The sequence below is a fragment of the Camelus bactrianus genome, chromosome 31, assembly GCF_048773025.1.
Source record: "Camelus bactrianus isolate YW-2024 breed Bactrian camel chromosome 31, ASM4877302v1, whole genome shotgun sequence".
In the NCBI taxonomy this organism is placed as follows: Eukaryota; Metazoa; Chordata; class Mammalia; order Artiodactyla; family Camelidae; genus Camelus; species Camelus bactrianus.
The window spans coordinates 17,510,444-17,528,594 of NC_133569.1; the positions used below are offsets into that span (position 1 = coordinate 17,510,444).

Consider the following 18,151-nt stretch of genomic DNA (forward strand, 5'->3'; position numbering starts at 1 on the left):
CTGCAAAGGGTGACACAGCTGGGCCCCCCACCTCTGTGGCATCTGGAGAGGATGCAGGATGTGGCAGCTGGGTGCCTCTGATGATGAGGAAGGAGCCAAGATACCCACCAAGGGCCAGTGTCCCTCGGGGTCCTGCTTCTGATGTTTCCCCGACTTCCTAGGTCACACACCAGGGGATGTCCCCAGCTTCCAGGGTTTCCTTTTCTAATGGTTCTCCCAGTGTTTGTCCCATTTACAAAGCCCATTCATGACTGATTCCTGCAGCCTTCCTGAGAGACAAGAGGTACTTTTCTGTTTAAATTGGAGTGATTTTCCTTACACCTTCCTCATGCCCCAGAGGAGAAGAGGGTGCAGCGTGGCTTACTTTCCCAATTTTACGGGACAAGTGTCTGTGGCTCAGATGTGACATGGGGAGGAACTTGGTAAGTGGGAGGAGAAGGAGGATGCTCTGATTCCTGGTCTGAGCTGCTTTCTTTTCCGCTGCACGAGACTTCCGGGTTTGCAGAAGGACAAATCAAGCTTGGGCGAGACGCTTTAAGGTTACCAAGTCCTTAGATACACATTTTCATGTGTTTGTTAAAGATGAAAAGTCAGTCGTTCCTGTTACCTGGGCGTAATTATGTCCCCTCTAAATTCATCTGCTGAAGTCCTAACCCCCAGGACCTCAGGTTGTGACTGTGTTTGGAGATAAGGTCTTTAAAGAGGTGATTAAGGTTAAACGAGGCCATCAGAGTGCGCCCATTGGAGACAGACTCCGATCTCACTGGTGTCTTTATAAGAAGAGACACACAGAAGGGAAGACCGTGTGAAGACACAGCAGGAAGGCTTCAGGAGAAATCAACCCTTAACAACTTCATCTTGGACTTCCAGCCTCCCAGCGAGACTGCTGTCTCAGACACCAAGTCTGTGCTCCTTCCCCTCAGTCCTAAGAAACGAACGTGGTTCCCTCTGAGAAAAGTTGTGGCACCTCTGACATCCAGCTCAGTCAAGGCTTCGGCTCCCCCACCTCCTCGCCCATCACTCTGACTCAAGCAAAGTCTTACAGAAAAAGGCTTACGAAACTGCCCCTCCCAGACTCAGTGGGACCGGTGACCTGGGGTAAGCTCAGAAGAACAAGCAGTGCCTGAGCTCTGGCAGAGCAGGCTATCCCAGGCAGACCCCGGGGCGCTTCCTTACTGATGTCCCAGTCACCTGCCCAAGACAGGTTTACGTAGGAGCCTTCCCTCTGACTGCCAAGAGGGTGCAGCCTTCCACCCTCCACGTGGGACCAAACCACTACCTGAGCGCCAGCAGCAGGACAAGGTGGATCAGGGAAGGACCACCCTCCCCGCCCCTGCCTGGGGGCAGACGCAGCAGCTACATTCTCAGTATTTACTCTGAATGGGTGGCTTTGAAGTCCCTGCTCTAGTCTGGGTTCCCCGACTCTGGCTTGCAGAGGTTCTTGCTCTCGGAGCGCCGTTCCCCTGTTCACTAACTGCAGAGGTGGAAACAAGTTCTTCACAGACATCACGCTTACTGCACAACGGTTAATGGGCTCCCACATAAGAGGTCACCGCCAGGGGACCACGCCAGGAGCCATGAACTCCCCTCATTTGTTTTGTGACTTGCATGTCTGAACCCAACGGGCAACAGGAAAGTTGACTAGGTGCAGATGGAAAGTTACCTGCACCCCGGTTACTTTCTCCAGCTCCCTCAGGGCCGTCTCAGTGTCGCGGACCAGGATGGTGACCATTCCCAGGTCACGGGCCGGCTTCAGATTAGACCCGAAGTCATCCAAGAAGACAACCTGGACGCAAATAACACGGACACTAGCATCCCTTCCACCGAAGCAAAACTCACGCATGAGGGCCACCAGCCAGAAACACATTAAAATGCAAACAGTGGTTGAGATTAAGAATTATTAATCTCATGCTCAGATTAATTGATTAGAGAGTAAGAATTATTTTTCTCTTCATGTAACTATTTACTCTCAAAATTAAAACATTTAATTACGTAAGCATACACATGAGAAAATGGATATAAACATACTCCCTGAATTCTGAAACTGTAAGAGGATTAAGGAAGGGTATAAATTTATCAGAATGACATTAAAATGCATCTAGAAAAATCAACATTTATGAATAAGACCCCCCAAAAAATGTCTAGAAAAGAACTGCAATAAGGACCAATCATAAAACAAATTATGAAGCCACAAAAGGTAAAAGAAAAAGTTTGACGCTAGAAAAGAAATAAATATATCAATGAAACACAAGAAAGTCAAGAAACAGAGTCGAATATAAATGAGAACTTAGTTTCTAATAAAAGTGTTGTATCCCATCTGTAACGAAGAAGATTATTTAATTATTTCAACTGTTTGGGGGAAAAAAGTAGATCCTTCCTTCCCATCTTACCCCAAAAGAAAGTCTGAATGGATCACAGATTTAAATTTTAAAAGAACTAAAGAAAACCAGATTCTTAAAGTTGTCGAAGAAAGCCTGGGGGCAGTTATTCATAACCTAGGACCGGCCTACACTTCAAAGCAGCTCATCTAGTCTAAAAGCCATAAATGAAAAAATTGATTTATAAGCATACTAAAATTTAGAGCGCTGTTTTGACGCTTAATCCAGGGGCTGAGAAGAGCAGCAGCCAAGTCTGAGAGGAGAAGGGAAAGGCTCTGGGACTGAGCAGATGTGAACTTCCTTCGATCAGCTTGTGGGTGGTGGGGTTAACAAGAAAGGGTCAGACACGCCAGGGAAAGGACTTCCATCTCGGTCCAGCCTTGTTGAAGATTAGGGTAGCAGAACAGGGAACGAGCGAAAACAGCATTTTAGACTAGACTGTCTGGAGACAGTGTGAAGACAGAATTTAGGGGTGCGGGGCTGCGTATAAGGAGACTTCTGTGGTCCTGGGGCCCGTTCCTGCTCAGCCTTTGCTGGGAGGGGACCCTGACTGGCCTGTAGTTTTGGGAAAGACTCGCAGGGTCCATGTTTCTTTATAGATAAATTGAGGTAGCTGATCTGGCAGCTTTTGACAATACCTGTTTTGACCCAGGTCCTGTAAGAGCCACCAAGAGGGGTCAGATACCCACTTCCTGTAGAACTTTCTAGGCTGAAGGGCTGGGTAAGAGCCCTAGAAGTCCTAGTCTGGGAGAAGTGGCTTCTGTCACTGGACATAGAACCACCCTGCCAGGCTCCAACTGTCCCCCATCTGCTCACACCCTCTTCATCTTTCTTGATGGCAATATCTCTAGAACATTCTTTTCCACTGAAAGCCAGTGTCTACGTACCTCACTGGGGCTGGCCTTCAAGGTGTCCAGCATAAACTTGTAGACCTGGGGGTCAGGCTTGGCCACTCCGATCCTGCACGACTCTATCAGGAAGTCAAAGTGAGGCCTCAGCTCACACATCTGCTGGGCCATGCTGCCTCTCTGTCTGCTGTCATCCAGCCAGTTGTTGGTGAGAATGCAGGTCGTAAATCCTGAGCGAAAAGTCGCCAGTGAGTGGATCCGCCACAGAACTGCTCTAAGAAGACGCGGGTGCCCCAAAAATGGGGCCAAGTAGGGTTCTGCTCACTTACAGCAATCTTCTGATGCCTGGCTTCTAAACTGACAGGTTAGAAAAGCACCACCTTTCCCCTTAAGCCCCTTGGCACAGACAGGAGAGCGAGCTAATGCTGCACCCTCAGGGCTCTCAGAGGGCGACACTACATCCCTTCATCCCTCACAATTGTAGACAAGAGGCTGTGATATTCGTCAGCTCACTTGACTTTCACACCTTTGGGGCTGGCAGAGCAGATCTTATCATCTCACATTTACCAATGGGAAAATGGAAGCTCAGACAAATTACGAGCTGTCCAGAGCCGCACAGTGCAGGCAGAGCTGGGCCATGCCCAGAATCCCGTTTTTGCACTGTCACTCTGCCCCTCCTCCCAGTCTATGTTCCTGCAAACCCTTCTGGACCATATACTTCAGAACATTTGCCTTGGCTGTCAGAGACTGCACACCCATTTCAAAACTAGAGAAATGCAAATAGAGACAAAATTATCCCCTGGTTTTCTCTGCCTAACTAGACAGGGCAAGAACCAGGAGATGCTAGAAACAAGATGAAGGTAAGTCAATGGCGAGACCCTTCCATGCAACACCTGTGGGGAATATGGACATGGGACAGCTCACCACAGCCGGTGAGGCTGCTGCTAAGCGTGTGGGGTAATCTCAAACCTGCCCGTGAAAAAGAGCCGGGCTCTGACACTAAATAAACGCCTACTGAGTGAACATGACCTCATGTCCTAGACCATTTGACACCATCTGAATCCACGTCAGTCAGCTCATAGCTCAGCCACTCTGATATCCAGAGGCTGAGAAAATCACAATTGTTTAAAAGGCCTTGTTTTTTAATTCCTGTGGCAAGAGGTTGGGTCATGCGGGTCATTACTAGTACCATGAGAGGGAGAAAATTTTGCTCACGAAGCATAAACTGCTTCATTAAATACAATCATTTCACTTTCTCAGCTATTCTGATAGTGCTGATTTTTGCCATTTGATAAAACTTACTTTGAGACTATGTTTTTTGGGTTTTTTTTAATAATTTTTTTAAACTTTAGTTTTTTTTTTTTATTGTAGTTGTTGTTTGATGGGAGGTAATCAGGTTTATTTACTTCTTTTGTTTTTAATGGAGGCACTGGGGATTGAACCCAGGACCTCATGCATGCTAAGCACACACTCTATCAGCTGAGCTATACCTTCCCCCAACTCTGAGACTATGTTTTAAGAATGGCTTTCCATCAAGGCCCAGAAGATTCGTGCTCTCAACGCACATTTCAATGTATGCTGACCTGACCCTCTCAAGGGTTCTGATGTAGCTGGGTCAGAAAATGGCCAGTAATGCGTCCTTACCTTTCTTTCTGAGAGTGAGAGCTGCCTGAAGCATGGGGTGGTTGATCTTTCTTTCTGCAAGTGCTTTGCCAAAGATCTGACTTATGGAAAAATCCTGAGGCAGGCGGATCCCGGAGTCCTCAGAGGATTTCCTGCAGTCTTCTTCTATGAGCGGCACCCACTGTGAAAGTAAATTGAAGAGGGACTGTCAACGGGCACAACCACTTGGAAAAGCTTTGGGCAGCATTTACTAAATCTGGGCACATGCATTCCCTGTGCCCCAACAGCTCTACTCCTGGACTCCTACGTAACGGAAAGGTCTACACATGTGTTCACCAGAAGATGTGTACAGAAATGTTCACAGCAGCACTATTCCTCAGAGGCCCAAATGGGAAACGACCCAGATGCCCCTCTTATGGGCTGAACTGTGTCTCCCCCAAGTTCATATGGCGGTCTTAACCCCCAGGACCTCAGAATGTGACTGTCCTTGGAGGGCGTGTCTTTAAAGAGGTACGTAAGATAAAATAAAGTCATGAGATGGGCACTAGTCCAGTAGGACTGGTGTCTTTATAAAAACAGGACATCAGGACACAGACCCACACAGAGCAGAGACTATGAGGACACAGGGAGAAGGCGGCCGTCTATAAGCCAAGGAAAGAGGCCTCAGAAGAAATCAAGCCTGCCAACACCTTGATCTTGGGCTTCTAGCCTCCAGAGCTGTGAGAGAATAGATTTTTGTTGTTTAAGCCACCCAGTCTGTGGCATTTTGTTACGGCAACCCTAGCAAACCAACACGGCCATTAACAACAGAACGGACTGTGGTACATTTACACACTAACACAGCAGCACTCTTATCTCATATGTAATAGTCCCAACTGAAAACTACCCAAATACCCATCAGTAGCAGAATGGTAGAGAGTCCAGAAATAAACCCACAGGTATATGGTCAATTAATTTATGTCAAACGAGCCAAGAATATACAATGAGGAAAGGACAGTCTCTTCAATAAATGGTGTTGGGAAAACTGGACAGTCACACACAAATGAATGAAACTTGATCACTCTCTTACACTATACACAGAATTTAACTCAAAATGGATTAAAGACTTGAATGTAAGCCATGAAGCTATAAAACTCCTAGAAGAAAATGTAGGTAATAAGCTCCTTGCACAGGTCTTGGAGATGATTTTTTGACTTTGACAACAAAAGCAAAAAAACAAACAAACAAGTGAAACAACATCAAAAGAAAAAGCTTCCGCACACCAAAGAAACAAACCATCAACAAAACGAAAAGGCAACATGTTGTATGGGAGAAAATATTTGCAAATCATATATCTGAGAAGGGGCTAGTATCCAAAATATATAAAGAACTCATGAAACTCAATATCAAACAAACAAATAATATGATTTATAAAAACGGGCAGAAGATCTGAATAGACATTTTTCAAAGGAAGATATGCAGGTGGCCAACGGGTACCTGAAAAGATGCTCAACATCACTAACCATCAGAGAAATACAAATCAAAACCACAGTGAGATACTACCTCACATCTGTTAGAACAGCTATTATCAAAAAGATACGTGATAACAAGTGTTGGCAAGAATGCGGAGAAAAAGGAACCCTAGTACACTGTTGGTGGGAATGTAAATTGGTGTAGCCACTTTGGAAAACAGTATAAAAGTTTCTTAAAAAATTAAAAATAGACCTACCTTATGATCCAGCAATTCCACTTCTTGGTATTTATCCAAAAAAAAGAAAACACTAACTTAAAAAAAAAATGCATCCTCGCATTCACTGCAGTGTTATTTACAATAGTCAAGACATGGAAACAACCTAAGCGTCCATTGATGGACGAATGGGTAGAGAAATTGTGGAATTGTGGTACACAGACATACAATGGAATATTATTCAGCCACAAAAAATGAAATCTTGCCATTTGCGACAACATGGATAGATCTTGAGGGCATTATGCTAAGTGAAATAAGTCAGAGAAAGACAAATACTGTATGATCTCTCTTATATGTAGAATCTAAATAAAGAAAAAAACAAACAACAAAAAAATCAAGCTCATAGATACAGAAAACAGATTGGTGGTTGCCAGAGGCGGTTGGTGGGGGATGGAAGAAACAGGTGAAGGGGAGTCAAAAGGTAAAAAGAAAAAAGTAAACAAATGCCAAAATTGATGCAAGATGAAATATTAAATGTGAATCACCTAAAACCATTAATAAGGTCAGAAAAATAATGAAAGAATTTACCTTTCTATAAAAATAAAAAAAAACCCTCCAGCCCTAGACTATTATACAAGTAAAGAAAAAGTTAAGTGCAAGAATTACATTAGTAGATTTGCATTTTACGAAGACCATCCTAGAAGCAGTGAGAGACATGGATGGATTGGATTGGAGGAAGGGAGAATGATAAGAACAGAATTTTCACAAGTTCCCACCATCACAAGTATCTGCCCACCAGGTGTGGCCAAGAATACCTTCCTTTCTTTTGCCATTGATTAAGAGACGATGGTCCACAGCTCTTTTTATAGCAACCCTTCCACCTGAGCACTAGATTCATCCTTTGTTACCTTCAAAGACATGCTCCAGCAACTCTCCCCTCTGTATTCCTCTATCAGCAATTTCCCTCCGTACTGCATCATTGCCATCAGCACACAAGCATGCTGGTATCATAAAGAAAACCTCTTTTGACCTGATCCTCTTCCACTACTGCCCCATTTTTCTGCCCTACTTTGCATCAACACTTCACACGGTCTTCAAACCACCACCTCCCTTTATTTCTTGAACACACTCTCATTGGGCTTTCCCCTTTACATTCCACAGAGACTTCTCTTGTCAGGGTCCCCAGTGGCCACCATGCTGTGTTGCTGTATCGAATGGGCCCTTCTAGTCTTCATTGACTTGACCTATCGGCTGCACTTGGCACAGTCGATCACTCTCTTCATCTGAAACTTGGTAACTTCTCGGCCCTCAGGGCTCCACGCTCTCCTGATCTTCCTCTTATCAGTGGAGATTCATTCTCCATCTCTTACTGCTGAGTCCTCCTCACCAACCCGACCTTGAACATCAGCGTATCGGGGACTGGCCACTTCTGTTTATATCCCTTTATCCATGATCATATTGAACACACTGGCATTAAAAATACCATCCATCTATGTGCCGTGAATATGTTTATTCAGCCTGGACCTCTTCCTTGAACTCTGGGTTTGTACATCTAGCTGCCTATTTCACACTTTACTTAGATATCAGTAAGCATTTCAAAGTAAAATATCCCAAACTGAGCACTTGATTCCCCAACCCCACAGCAGGCATCTCTAGACCGATTAACAGCGACTCACACTTCCAGTGTGCTCTGGCCAGAAACCTTTGAGTCACCCTTAATGCCTCTCCCATGCCTCACACTCAATCCATCAGGAAAACCAGTTGCGTCTACTGTCAAAATGTTCCCACAATTAGACCACTTTTTACCACTTCCACCAGTATTATTTTAGTCTAAGATACCATCACTTCACCTGGATTTTCCAGTAGCTTCCTTAAGTAGTCTCTCTACAGTAATTAATCCTTGCCCTTCTGGTCTATTCACCCAGCAGCCAGAGTGAGGTTTTAAAAATATAAGTCAGATAATGTCACTTCAATGCTCAAAATCTCCCCCTGCCTTTCGATCTCACTCAGGGTGAAAAAAAAAAAAAAAGGAGACTGGATAAACAGACTGGAGTGTGTTCACACAATGGAATGTCATGCAGCCATGAGACTAAAACTGTCTACAACTGCACACGGTAGCAGCTGTGAGTCTCACACATGTCTTGTGGAGGGAAACACACCAGATGCAGAAGAGTTCATCCGCACGATTCCATTGACACAAAGTACCGAGGAGGCAAAAGTGACCTGTCTGTAAGGGCGACGGCCAGGGTGCAGGTCACTCTTGGAGGGCTGGTGTCTACGAGGGCATAAGTCGGGTGTCTACCGCTGATACTGTTTTATTTCTTGATCTGGGTGCTGGTGCCCTGGCTGTATTCAGTCTGAAAATTCACCAAGCCGTACACTTTCTCTGTTTATATGGTATACATACATGGAAAGTTAAAAGATGACATTCATTCCCAAGGTACAGCATTTTAAAAGACAAACTGAATCTAAGCTGCCTTTATTGTGGTGGAGCTTGGGTTTTCAGACTCTTCCTCTGACCATTAAAGTAACCCTGAAGCTGCACACAGACTAAAGAGGTCTGACTGGGTGCAGGGTTTTCAGAGTAATAGCTAGAAATTTACTCTGGGTGAATTCCTATGTTCACTGAACACACACAGCACCTCCCTCTTTCCTTACCTTCCGACAATATTACTGCAACTTTTTTTTATTGTTTCAAGCTTCAGTTTTTTCCCCAATGATATCATTACAGTTTTCATCCATGAGTTGCCAAAGAGTGTGTGTGTGTGTGTGCGTGTGTGTGTGTGTGTGAGAGAGAGAGAGAGAGAGAGTTTTAAAGTGATTGCAATTCATTATCCTCCCCACGCTAAGCCACACTTCCTAGGAAAGGTGGGCGTCTGCTTCTATTACAGTGGGCCCCGCGTTCCCTGTTGGACTGATAAGTGGCTGTAATTCATAAACCTTGTTTAAAATACAGACTGTCTTGTTTGTATGCTCACAGAGTAGATTTTCAGTAGCCTTTCTTATTTGAGGCACTAACTGAGAATTCAAATGGTTTTAGATTTTTATTACTTTGTTTAAAAATAATCGAGGTTGAAAAAAAGCCCCGAGGTTCTCGTAACAATGCTAACCATTTTTGATTGAACACTTACTACCTGTCAGACACTGTGCTAAACATTTTTCAAGCTTTATAATAACCTATGAAAGGGAGAGTGTTATTGGTCTTATTTTATGATGGCAAAACTGAGACTTTGAGGGGTGATGACTTCTGTACACAGTCTGTAAGTGGGAGCTAAGATTCACACCCTGACCTTGGACTCCAAAGTCCATCCATCATCCAGTTATTAATTAACAAAACCGCCCCTGACCCAGTGGCCCTGTCTGAAAATAACAACTCTCAGGATGACTACTAGCAAAAAAAAAAACAAAACACAAAAGAACAGGTTGGCAAGGATATGGAAACATTTGAAACCTTGTGCACTATTGGGAAATACAAAACAGTGCAGCTGCTTTGGAAAACAATGTACTGGTTCTTCAAAAACTTCAAAACAGAACTACCATATGATCCAGCAATCCTGCTTCTGGATATATACCCAGAGGAACTGAAAGCAAGGTCTTGAACAGATATTTGTACGCCCAGGTTCACAGCAGCATTATTCGTGACAACCAAAAGGAGGAAGCAAACCAAATGTCCACTGATGGATGAATGGAGAAACAAAATGTAGTGCACCCACACAATGGAATATTAGTCATCCTTAAAAAGGAAGGAGATTGTGACACATGCTATAATATGGATGAAACTTGAAGACATCACGCTAAGTGAAATAAGCCAGTCACAAGAGGGCAAATACTGTATGATTCACTTATATAAAAGTATCTAAGGTAGCTAAATACTTGGAAACTAGAAGGTCACTAATGGTGGCCAGGGGCTGGGAGAAAGGAGGAATGGGGAGTGGTTATTTAATGGGTATACCCATTTCAGTTTTGTGAGATGAAAAGTTCTGGAGATGGATGGTGGTGATGGTTACCCCATGTGAATATACTTAACACTACCAAACTGTATACTCAAAAAAGATCAAGGTGGTAAATTTTATGTGATGTGTATTTTACCACAACTTAAGGAAGAAAATTTTTAAAAGCTAGTGTGGCTGTTGTAACTCCCTGGCATAGATCTTCGAGGGCTTGGAAACTTCCCAGTCCCTGAGATGTGCCCCTCTGGTTGGCTCAAAGAGATAACAACTCAGTCTTGAATGTCTCTGTGTGTCTCCGGGCCTCCAGCCCGGTCTGTGAGTCAAATGTTACCAGGGGTAAACGGGTGAAGCAGACACGGCTGTGTCCTCACAGAGCTTAAGGCCAGCGGGGGAGTGTAGGCACAGAAGGCCTTCTCAAGGGGTTCTCTGAGGTGTCACCTCACCTGGGAAAACGTGATCTCTCCCCTCATCACACGGGCACTGGGACCATCTGGGCCTCCTCCCTTGAAAGCTTCATTCAGAAAATCTCTGGAAGACACAAAGAAACAAACAAATGGAATATTACTCAGCCATAAAAACTAATGAAATAATGCCATTTGCAGCAACATGGATGGACCTAGAGGTTATCATACTAAATGAAGTTAGTCAAAAAACGAGAAATATCATAGGACACACTTATATGTGGAATTTAAAAGAGATACCAACGAACTTATTTACAAACCGGAAATAAACTCACAGACATAGAAAACAAACTTATGGTTACCAAAGGGGAAAGGGAGAAGGGAGGGACGAATTTGGAATTTGGGATTGACAGATACACACTAAAATATATAAAACAGACAAACAACAAGGACCTACTGTAGGGCACAGGGAACTATATTCAATATTTTGTCATAACCTATAATGGAAAAGAATCTGAAAAGGAATACACATTTATATATATGTACATAACTGAATCACTTTGCTATACACCTGAAATATTGTAAATCAACTATACCTCAATAAAAAATAAAAATTAAAAAAAGTACAGTGTTCCAGGCAAATATTTACAATGGACTGAGTTTGGCAAGCCAGTTAGAAGTTATTTACCATCCCCATGCTAAGAGGACAAATATCTGGGAGTTTCATATCTGATAAGTCAACATTTTACTCGATTAACCTTCTTGCAGCTAATAATGATCAACATTAGACAAAATACAAAAAAAAAAATCCATACTATTTTTAGCCTGTCTCAACTTTCCAGCATCAGCAATGCCTTTGGTACGTCTTTGCCATCAGTTGTCTTATTTTTAACAGCTTTATTAAATTACGACTACATGTCATCAAAATCTGTACCTGTTACACAATAACTCCCCGTTCCTTCTTCAGTCATCACTTAAAATCAGACTATATGGCATACATTTTGTAACCTCCTCAATCTTTCACTAAATATTAACTACATATGAAATTTAATCTACTATAGTCTCTATTAATGATTTTTACCCAACCAAACTCTTGAAACTGGGAGGCGGAGGGTAAATAACTCAGTGGTAGAGCATTCTGTTCATTTGAATATGTTCATAATAAGAATGTATTTATGTATTAGTTGCATACTTAGAACCCATATGCAAAGTTAAAAATGAAGAAATGTGCTTCAGAGAGTAGAGAAAAGCTCAGAGGTGCAAAAAGCAGCCACAAATCTGGGAACTGCCCCAGAAACTCCTAGAAGCAGCCAATATATCCTTCCAGAAATAGTACACAGGATACGAGTAAGATGTCCTAGGTTTCAAATCCTCTTTCTTTACTGCTGATCACTTGTTTCTCCTGTTCAGGACCCATTTACTGAGCGTTACATATAGCAAGCACCTCGGGTTCTAGAGTACACATTTTTGAAAGATATTGACACTTTAGCCATCCCAAATGTTCAGTCCACTGGTGCCAGGCAGACCCTCCACAACGAGGCTGTGTGAGAAAATACAAATGAAGCACACAATGACTGTACGTGTGTCAGGTCTAGATCTCCAGAGACCATCCTGGCTCCACCAGGTCACGTCAGCGTCGTTGCCAAGGTACCATCATCTCCAGCATGCTCACCCTCAGCAGACTGTGGTGGTCTGGATGATCACAAATGAGAGCGGAGCATCGCTTTCCCTCCGTCCCCTGTATGATCCTGGAAGAACCTGCACCTCCCTGTTTCCCCCAAGCTATTCAACAGTCTCTCCACTTCTGGAGTTCATGACAGCCACTGGCTCCCCCATCATCTTGCCCTCAGGCAGGTATTTACAGATGTCCAGGGACCTCACCCCAAATCTGCTCTCAGCTGCCGCACCAGGCTCACCAGCCTCCTTTGTCCTTCACTGAGCCCCGCAGCCTGGGTTCCTCAGCTTCATCTTCATCCCCATCTTCCACGCCAATGACCTTGCAAACTCCTAGCTCAAGAAATTGCTTCAACTCAGATCTCCACCAGGCTTCACCCATCACTCCACACTGCTTCCTCTCGAAGCTGCCGAACTCTCGAATCTTACTTGGAGTGGCGCCCCTTTCCTTTTACCAAGATACTTGACCCATCACCGCAGTTGATGGTGGGCACCAATTATTTTACTCCCTCTCCATGCAGCCCAAAACCCCTCCGAGTCACTGGCTATCAAATGAGGTACATGCTTGGCCTGACTTTCATGCTGCACTACAGTGCAGGCCTGGCCAGCTTCCCCACTTCCCTCTCATGCCTCCCCTCCTGTCTGGCTAGGCTGGACTATCCAGTGCATTTGTGCACATTCCATGCTTTTCCCCTCCCAGCCTTTGCTCATGCTGTTCCCTCACCTGGAAAGATCTCCCTTCACATCTCTCCCCATCAGCATCCTGTTGATCTTCTCAGGGTCTGCCTCCATTAAGGCTTTCCTGACTCCCCCATCAGCCCTAATCTCTCCCTCTTTTGAACCACCTAAGAACTTTTTACCTCCTCTGGCACTGCCTTCATCTTGAACTTCGGCTATCTGTGGATGTCTGAGCTTTCATACCAGATACCAAGCATGTTGGACATGCCCGGTGCAAGGCAGGCTCTCAGGCTCACCTTCTGAATTAATACCGCCACAGATTGCATAGGCTAATAAAGTCAAAGTCATGGACTCCGACCTCCTGGTTCTAGCTTTGCTAGAACCTGTTTTATGGCTTCTGGGAACAATCCTTTGTGGTCACAGAGAGTGTGTGAGTCCGTGAAACTCTAGCTGAACAGAATATGCCCAAGACATTAATTTGCATGTGCGTGAGACTTTTGGAAATATAGAAGCGTATCAGGAACACAGCAGCCTACCATTTTCTGTGTCATCTAATTTGATCCTCACAAAAATTCCTAGGGGAGGTATTTTCTTATATTAAGACTACAACTAAGGTCTCAGTTGAGTTGAGGAAAACTGAGATAGGTAAAGACATACATTCACCCAGTACTAAGTGTGAGAACTGAGACTTTTAACCTGGGTCTGACTCGGAGACCAGAGTTCTTTGAAATTCCCCACACTTGCACACTTGTATACTTGTGACTTGTCTACTCACAATTATACTCTCAAGTATATTCACAAGTCATGTTCACTCCCACATTGATGACGTCACTGGAACAAACATACCTCATAGCTTACTCTCCTTTTATGTCTTTTTTTAAATTGAATTATAGTCAGTTTACAATGTTGTGTCAGTTTCTGATGTACAGCACAATGCTTCAGTCATACATAAACATACATATATCCGTTTTCATATCTTTTTCATTATAGGTTACTACAAGATATTGAATATAGTTCCCTGTGCTGTATAGTAGGAGCTTTTTGTTTATTTTATATATAGTAGCTAGTATCTGCAAATCTCGAACTCTCAATTTATGCCTTCCTGCCCCCTTCCCCCTGGTAACCATAAGTTTGTTTTCTATGTCTGTGAGTCTGCTTTTGTTTTGTAAATAAGCTCATTTGTCTTTATTTTTTTTTAAGATTCCACAGATGAGTGATATCATATTGTATTTTTTTTTCTCTTTCTGGCTTACTTCACTTAGAAAGACAATCTCCAGGTCCATCCATGTTGTTGCAAAGGGCATTATTTTATTCTCTTTTATGGCTGAGTACTATTCCATTGTATAAATATACCACAGCTTCTTTATCCAGTCATCTGTTGAAGGACATTTAGCTTGTTTCCATGTCTTGGTTAAATCCTAATTACCCACATGTAGTTATTCTGATTGGGGACTTTGGAGCCATCTTACTATTGTTTATTGACAACAAACAACTATTGATATATTTACTACAGAGGCTGGTTTATGGATATCAATTTACTACTGACATATTTATTATTGATGCATTTACTCACTTTCTACAGATTGACATCTTTTCCAGAACAGGAATCCTAAACTGGGAGGCAGAAAAATGAGTTCCATAGCTGCTCACGTCTAATTGTTACCAGAGAGTAGTCTTGTCTTATCATAGAAAGAATTCAGAGACAAGACAAGAAAGTAAAGTGAGGATTTAATACAAGGTGACAGTGAACGCTCAAGGGAAGAGTGGGCAGACTCAGGTGAGTAGCTTCTCTGAGTTTCTTTGGCAAGCTGATTATATGAGGCATAAAAACAAATGGGCAAAATATTCATTGGGGAGGGAGGGATTCAGGGTCATATTTCCTGATTTTCATCCCAGTTCCATCTTCCCTAGGGGAGGAGGAATTTTTGTCCTTATTTGGCCTTGATAAGAATTGTCCTGGCATTGGTACATGATGGGTACTTCTTGTCTGCAAAGTTAATTTTATTGTAATGTGGGCATAATGAGCAAAAGGTTACATTCGAACTCTGCAGATTCCTGCCTTTTCCCACCTTTCTTTGTCTGCCTTCCAGGACACTTGTCAACCCAAAATGTATGGTTTCTTATCAGTCCAAAGGTTTCTGCTTTTTGTTGTTGGCCCAAGGACCTCCATTGTTTGCAAGACATGTGATTTCCTGCCATTTGGCCTGTGCCCACCTTTCTCTGCTCATATCTAGCTATCTGACTGCTTTAACATAACCACTGCATTATCTGGAGCAAGTTAACCCAACTCTGGAGGCCTCAGTTTCTGCATCTGGAAAAGTGAGGCTCCCTCCAGAGGCTGGGCCCATTTTGACTTGGCATGCTGGCAGACACCAGACTTTTGTGATTTCGACAGCATAACAGGTCAAAAAGCCCTGCTTCTCTTTGGTATCATTAGAATTCTAGAACTCCTTACATGGGTAGAATTCTCACAACTCTTAAAGCTTCCACCCTGCACCTTAACCTTGACAGTAGCTTTTAGAATTTACTCTTTCTTGGGTGTTGCCAGGCTGATCTTTCTTTCTTTGATAACTTTGGAAATAAATATGCTTTCCTTCCTTCTGACTTTAACAGCAACACATGTTCATAAGTGCAAAACTGGAAAATACAAAAAAGTAGAAAAGAAAATCATTCATAATCCCATCCGGGATTAATAATCCCAGGGATGCTGTGGTATACTTCTTCCACGCACAGGAATTTTTTCCTCTAGAAACCTTAGCGCTGGTCTTTCAAACCCGTTCCACTACACAGAATTCAGCGGGCAGCAGAAAGCTCAGCGAGTAATTTCTCTTACTTCAGGAAAAGCTTTCAGTACAAAGGGCAATTCTGGAGTCCTTAGAGAGATTTAATTACTCGGCATTTAGAAAGACAATGGATCTACTTACACACACTGGTATTTTGGGGCCGGGTAATTGTTTTAACCTTTCTCCCAGCGCTCTCGCAATACAGCAATCTGAAAGCAGGGCTGGGAGCCCTGAAAGGCAACTTCACGGAGGGGTCGCGCCCCTGCCACAGGGACCCACCGGGCCGGGCGCCGGCACCCTTACCTGGGCAGCGCCAGCTCCTCCGTGGTGCGGGCCCAGGCCCTGGCGACCGAGGGCAGCGCCAGGACCCCGTCCAGGTCGAACACGGCCGCACGCAGCGCCATGACGGCCTGCGCCCTAGCCTTGCACCCAGGAACCGCGCGCTCCCGCGAGAGGCACAGAGGCCGGGGCGCGGGACTCGAGAGGCGGGGCTCGGGGACCTCCCACGTGGAGCCCCGCCCCGCCCCGCCTCGGCCCCGCCCCCGCCAGCCTCGGCCCCGCCCCCTGTCCTGGACTTGGCCGCGCTCCATCTCCACCCCGCCCCCTGTCCTAGTCCCGCCAGGGTCGTGTCCCACCAGGGCTCCCTTGGTGTACTAGCACCCGTAGCATCCAGGGCTTCATCTCTACTGCCCCCCGGCGCCTGGACCCGGGGCTAGGATCTCGCCTCTGGGTGAATCACCTTCCATCGCCTAAACTCAAATTTCCAAGTACCCCCAGCTCTCTGGCAGTGTCTGCTTGAAGAGGCAGATCCAGGCCCCGGAATGGGCTGGCTGCTTACTGTTAACTTGCTGCTTTCAATAGTCTGGGCAGGCCGGGAGAGAAGGGAGGCTTGAGAAAGAGCCAGGGGCCAGCAGACCCTTTAAGAGTGTGTGTGTGTTGCCAAAATTTCTTCATTCAGTATTCCGATCCTCTATATTCGCTTTGCTTGGCATATCCAGTCAAGTAATAGCTTTATTGCCCTTCTTTCCTAGATTTTGGAACATGCATTTACAGGTCCCTCACTATCCTAACCATGTGCCTGTAGTCACACTCTTCTTTGTCAAAGCAAAATACATTTCTACAACAAAATATAATGCTCCAGGTATGGTATGCCCACCCACAATACATCCATTCCAGTCTCCTGTGAAGTGAGGTTTAGAAGAAATATATTTGAACTATGATTACCCCTTTGTACATCCTTCTTCTACTAACGCTACCTTAAAGTGTTTGAGCTTCGTTTTAAACTCTAGAAATGAAAGCACATTGCAGCATGACTTCTGTAGTAAGAAAACTCTTAAATTTAAATCTCCGATTTAGACTTCCCTTTCATCTCTACATTTTCGAATGCAACTTCACTTTTAACATCTCCTCTTGAATATCTCATGGTTATCTTGAATTTCTCAGGACTGAATCACAGTTTTTGCCACATTCCCACCTCCCCAGCCTGCTCCTGGTCCTACTAAATGGCATCCCCATTCACTCAGTTGCTCAATCCAAAGAACTTGGAACTGTTTCCAAATCCCTGGTTCCCAGCTAAGCCCTGTGTCTTTGAACTCTGTCCCAGTGGTGGCCAGCAGATTGGGGCAGAGGTAACAGTTTCAGTGGTGGTGTTTTCTGGGAGTCTTTCTTAAAGGCCCAGGCTCACGCCCACTTACCCCTTCCTTTCAAAGATTTTGTAGGTTTCCAATGTCCTGTATTAAATCTCTTCCTATTTAAGTTAACTAGAGTGATTTCTGTTGCCTGGCTGGTACAGTACTATTTAGAAATACATGTATATGTTTGTAAATACAGCACAGTGAAGAGGAAAGCCACACGGACAGAACTGGATTTTATAAATCTCCCTTTTGAAAAAAAAAAAAAAAAGAAAAGAAACTTAGAATATAAGACTTCAGTTTGATATGAGAACCCTCTCTGGGGAAGAGGAAATTACAGAGCTATCATATGGACCTTTGTCTATTCCAGGGCAGTAAACTCATGGATTAATTTTATAACACCTTGTGAGTTACAGAACTTCCCAGGTGAATTGCTCAGGTGAAGATTAGAGATCTCAGGTGCATTTCACTGTGCTCTGTCCTTTCTCATGGGACGCTGTTCCCTTACATTCTCTGCCA

General features: G+C 44.2%; 1 protein-coding gene across 1 annotated transcript in view; it reads right to left on the reverse strand.

The window, feature by feature from the left end:
- EPHX2 (epoxide hydrolase 2) overlaps positions 1-16,485 on the reverse strand; it is a 50,732-nt gene extending 34,247 nt beyond the window's left edge. Inside the window, exons 1-5 of the mRNA XM_010948549.3 lie at positions 16,305-16,485; positions 10,909-10,993; positions 4,871-5,030; positions 3,266-3,456; positions 1,664-1,786 (exon numbers count right to left, since the gene is read on the reverse strand). Coding sequence (XP_010946851.2) covers positions 1,664-1,786; positions 3,266-3,456; positions 4,871-5,030; positions 10,909-10,993; positions 16,305-16,405 — 660 coding nt within the window. The 5' untranslated portion in view covers positions 16,406-16,485. The remainder of the gene's footprint in view (positions 1-1,663; positions 1,787-3,265; positions 3,457-4,870; positions 5,031-10,908; positions 10,994-16,304) is intronic.
- Between the last annotated feature and the right edge of the window lie 1,666 nt (positions 16,486-18,151).